Genomic DNA, 3,843 nt, shown 5'->3' on the forward strand with positions numbered 1-3,843 from the left:
GATGTTAGGGGTAAATTACAGCTAAATAAGAGCACAGAACACTGAGAGCCAGGCCTGGTGGCTGGAAACAAACTTTGTGGGACTGAGAAAAACTTGGCCGCAGCAGTGATACGGGGCCATCCAGCTGACTAAAACCATGCCAGATTAGGGATGTTGGTGGATGAGAGAGGGCCAGATTAGAGAGGTTCCACCTGTGTTGGCGAGATCTGCTCCAGGCCCTGAACCTCAGCTGTGATGCTGTTGCGGGGGCTGGTTAGCCAGGCTAGCGATGAAACCCAAAGCATGGGTGTTAATTTTCAGCTGGTTCCCAGCTTGCCAAAAGATCTGAGTCTTTATCCCAGGCTCTTTTCTGTCAGGGATCTGGAGGGAGGCAGGACGGATTTTGCCACCCAATCCCCTAGACCATTGGGGCGTAACAGGGCAGACTTTGACTACAGCGTTTGCCGCAGTGTAACCCCCACACCTGGGGGCCATGGAGTGGCACCTGGACCACTTACAGAGGGGAAGCCTCAGTCCCCCCTCCAGCCTCTTGGAACTGTGGAGGCTCCTGCCCTAAGCTCCAGAGGTGGCCGGTTCCTGTCCACTTGGGGGTGGTGACAAGCAGGGCCCGCTTGTGGGTGTCTGAAGCTGCGGGTGGCTTCCTCAGCTCGGGGAAGTGTGTGACGCACCCCGGTGGCTGGGGCTCCCTGTCCCACGTTGTGGCACCTCCACCACTTAGGGAGAGAAAGACCCAGTCTGCCCGCAGCCTGCGCTGGCTTGTGGCTCCTAACTGCGGAGGCTCCTGCACTGAGCTCCAGAGGCGGCTGCCTCCTGTGGGCAGGGTGCAGTTGTGTCCCTGCACGGCCAGCGGACGAGGGGGCGCCCGCCTGCCCGGAGCGCGCCTGTGTGAATGGGGAGCAAAGGGAAAACTGCCCCTTGGACTAAGACCCCGCATCCCTCCAGCTCCAGAGGTGCCTCCCAGCCCCAGGTGCAGCCCACGCTGGGGGCAGCTCTTTCTCCTCCGGGTCCCATTGCACCCATGGCCACACACGGGCCCCGGCTGGAGCCTCGGCATCTCAAAGCCCAGCAGGACCTGGGGGGGGGGACCTTCTCTCCCGGGAGATGCGGAACCGCCCTCCCCTTTGAACGGGCCGCTTCTCCCGCTCCGGGCCTGGCGGGAAGTAGCGACTCTGTCGGCTCAGAGGCTAACGCCGCGTCTGTGCCTCGGGGGCTGCTGCCATCGGCTCCAGCGAGCTGCGGGAGCTGGCCCCAGGCTGCAAACTAGGGCTTCTTGCCTGGGGGCGCCTGCGTACATTGCAGCCGAGCGCCAGGCTCAGTGGGGGGTCCCGGGTGCAACGCACCGCTGCAACTGGAGAGCAAAGTCGGGATATATCGCGACAAGGCCTGGCTGCAGTTCTCCAAGTCAGTCCTCCCGGGGGTTAGAAACCCCCACCCTGCCAGCAGCAGCCCTGGGGCACGGAGCGGGCGCGTCTCTGGGGTGCCTCGGGACGGCTTGCCGGGGTGGGAGTTCCAGGCAGCTGGCCGGGAGGAGCCGCGCCCGGGGCGGCCGAGCTCCGGGAGGCGACTTTGTTCCAGGGACCAAAAACGCTTAAGCGGCACCGTTTGAAACTGAAACTTTATTGCGACAGAGAGTTAAAAATCGTACAGGTGCGCGGCGGGCAGAGCGCAGGTGGGAGAGGACGGGGCAGAAACCACCACTCAAGCGGCTCGGGTACAACCGAACGGAAAGTTTTATTAAAACCATCGGAAATCAGCTCGGTGGGCGGGTGGCTCGGTGTCACCATCACCCGGGCTGGGATATGTACAGTCTCGGGCTCCTGTGGCGAAGGCTTTGCTGGGGGTGGCAGGGGGCGGCCGGGAGGGGGCGGGCGTGGGAAGCTAACAGGACGTGAAGGTTTTCCAGAAGAAATTCTTGCAGCCAGCTTTGCGTTCTCGGGGCGCCAAGGCGGGGTTGGGGTTGGCCGATCGCTCCAGCTGCAGCCTCACTTCATCCTGCTCTGGCCCTCGGGGCAGGTCCTCGCGCTCCAGAGCTTCATTGTCCGCCGGGCTGGGTTCTGAGAGCAGCTCTGCCAAGAAGTACTTGGCCAGTTCCTTTGGGGAGGGGAGAGAGGGAGAGAGAGCCCGTCAGAAGCTCCAGCCCGCTCGGTTATCCGCCCAGCCGCCCTCCGCCCGCCCCCCAGAGCCTGCCGGAAAACCAGGGGCAAGCGCCAGCTCTCAGGGGCAGAGGGGCGCACAGCGAAGCAGCCCTCGGAGGAAGGAGCGCGCAGCGCCGGCTAAGAACTCCGCTTCCCGCATCCAGCCGGGGGGCGGCCTGAAGGCCGGTTAGTTAGCTCGCAGGTGGAAAAGAAACCCGCTCCAGCTCCCTCCCCGCCTCCCTGGACTCTCCTTCCTGCAGCCGAAGCACCCAGGCGTGCCAAGCTGTCCGCTCCCTAGGCGGCTGGACGCAGAGGCGCACGGAGGCGCACGGTCCCTGCGGGTGAAGGGGACCTAGAGTCGTTTTTCCTCGACTCCCAGGGCAGCCCCCGGGCGCCCTGGCTAGCAGGAGCCAGCGTGCAGATCCCGTGCGGCTCCCTTCAGGCACCGGCCGGAGGCTTTGGCAGCTGGGCTGCTTTCAGCACCCTGGAGAAGTCCCGCCAGCATCTGGCCGCGCTCCTTTCCCCCCCGGCTGCCCGCTAGCACCCTGGAGAGTTCCCCCCGCTCCGGCTAGGCGCGGCTCAGCCTTCTCTGAAGCGCCACGCTGCGCCCCCACCGCCTTAGCCCTCCGCTCCGGTGAAACTCCGAACGGGAAAGCCCCGGGCTGCCACGCGCAACTGTTGGTGAACGGCCTCGGAGCTGGTCCTGCAGCGCCACTGGCCCGTCGACTCCAGGGCCGGACGCAGCTGGAGCTTTTTGGAGACGCCCGTGTCCCTGCAGCTCCATTCCCCTGCAGAGCTCCGCTGGGGGAGCGCAGGGGGCGCAGGTTTACCCGCGACCTCCTGCTGGCAGGTTCAACGTGGACGCCGTCCTGAAAAGCCCCCCTGCGGGCGCGCAAGGCTCGGTTCCCGGCAGGTGAAAGGCACCTGTGCAGGGACCGGCTGTGACGAGGAACTGACCCAGCAGCCGCAGCAGCAGCCTGAGCCGACCCGCTCCAGCGCCAGTCCCGAGAGAACTCGGTCCCAACCCCACCCGAGCACCCGCCAGGGCCGCTGGCTGCCCGCAGCTCGCTGGGTGCCGGGGCGCACTGGGGAGGGGGCGCCTACCTGTTTGCCCGCCGCCGCAGCCAGTGACTTCTGCAGGAACTGCCGGAGCCGCGGGTCCGAGGGCGCCGCGGAAACGCTGCTCACCGCCAAGGCGAGGGACAGCAGGGCGAGGGCGCACTGAAGACGGCAGGACAGCATCTTCCCGAGCTGCGCCAGCAAGTCAGACCAGGAGCAGGCGGGACCGCTCGGTGTCTCCACTGCTCAGGCGGCGGCTGCTTCTGGGATCTCCTCCCGGCTCGACCCCCTTTTTAAACCCCTCTCCTGACGTCAAGGCGAGGCGCCCCCCTCGCCAAATGGAACCAGCACTTTTACGCATCGCTCGGCGCGCGGATCAATCCGCCCAGGTGCAGGCTCTGACACGAGGCCGAGGGGGTTTTACTAATTCCAGGAGGCTGACGCGTGTCCCCCCCCAGCCCAACTCCCACGCGGCTGGCGCGGAGCGTCCCCAGGACCGGGGGGGGGGGACTTTTCTAAGGAGCATCTGCGTCTCCAAAGTAATTCCAGGGGAAGAGCCATGGGGGGGGGGGGCGATAGGTTCCTCCCCCTTCCTGGGCTTGCAGCTGAGACTCAGAGCGGGTCCTTGATCCCTTGGCGAGACCCCGGG

General features: G+C 65.7%; 1 protein-coding gene across 1 annotated transcript; it reads right to left on the reverse strand.

The window, feature by feature from the left end:
* Window positions 1-1,635: 1,635 nt before the first annotated feature.
* Window positions 1,636-3,422, reverse strand: SST (somatostatin). Its single transcript, XM_075004527.1, has 2 exons — window positions 3,240-3,422; window positions 1,636-2,091 (listed from the first exon to the last, which is right to left on the reverse strand). Exons 1-2 carry the CDS (start codon window positions 3,375-3,377, stop codon window positions 1,879-1,881), a joined length of 351 nt encoding a protein of 116 aa, XP_074860628.1. The 5' UTR covers window positions 3,378-3,422; the 3' UTR covers window positions 1,636-1,878.
* Window positions 3,423-3,843: the final 421 nt, after the last annotated feature.

Source organism: Carettochelys insculpta, chromosome 10 (assembly GCF_033958435.1).
Source record: "Carettochelys insculpta isolate YL-2023 chromosome 10, ASM3395843v1, whole genome shotgun sequence".
NCBI lineage: Eukaryota > Metazoa > Chordata > Testudines > Carettochelyidae > Carettochelys > Carettochelys insculpta.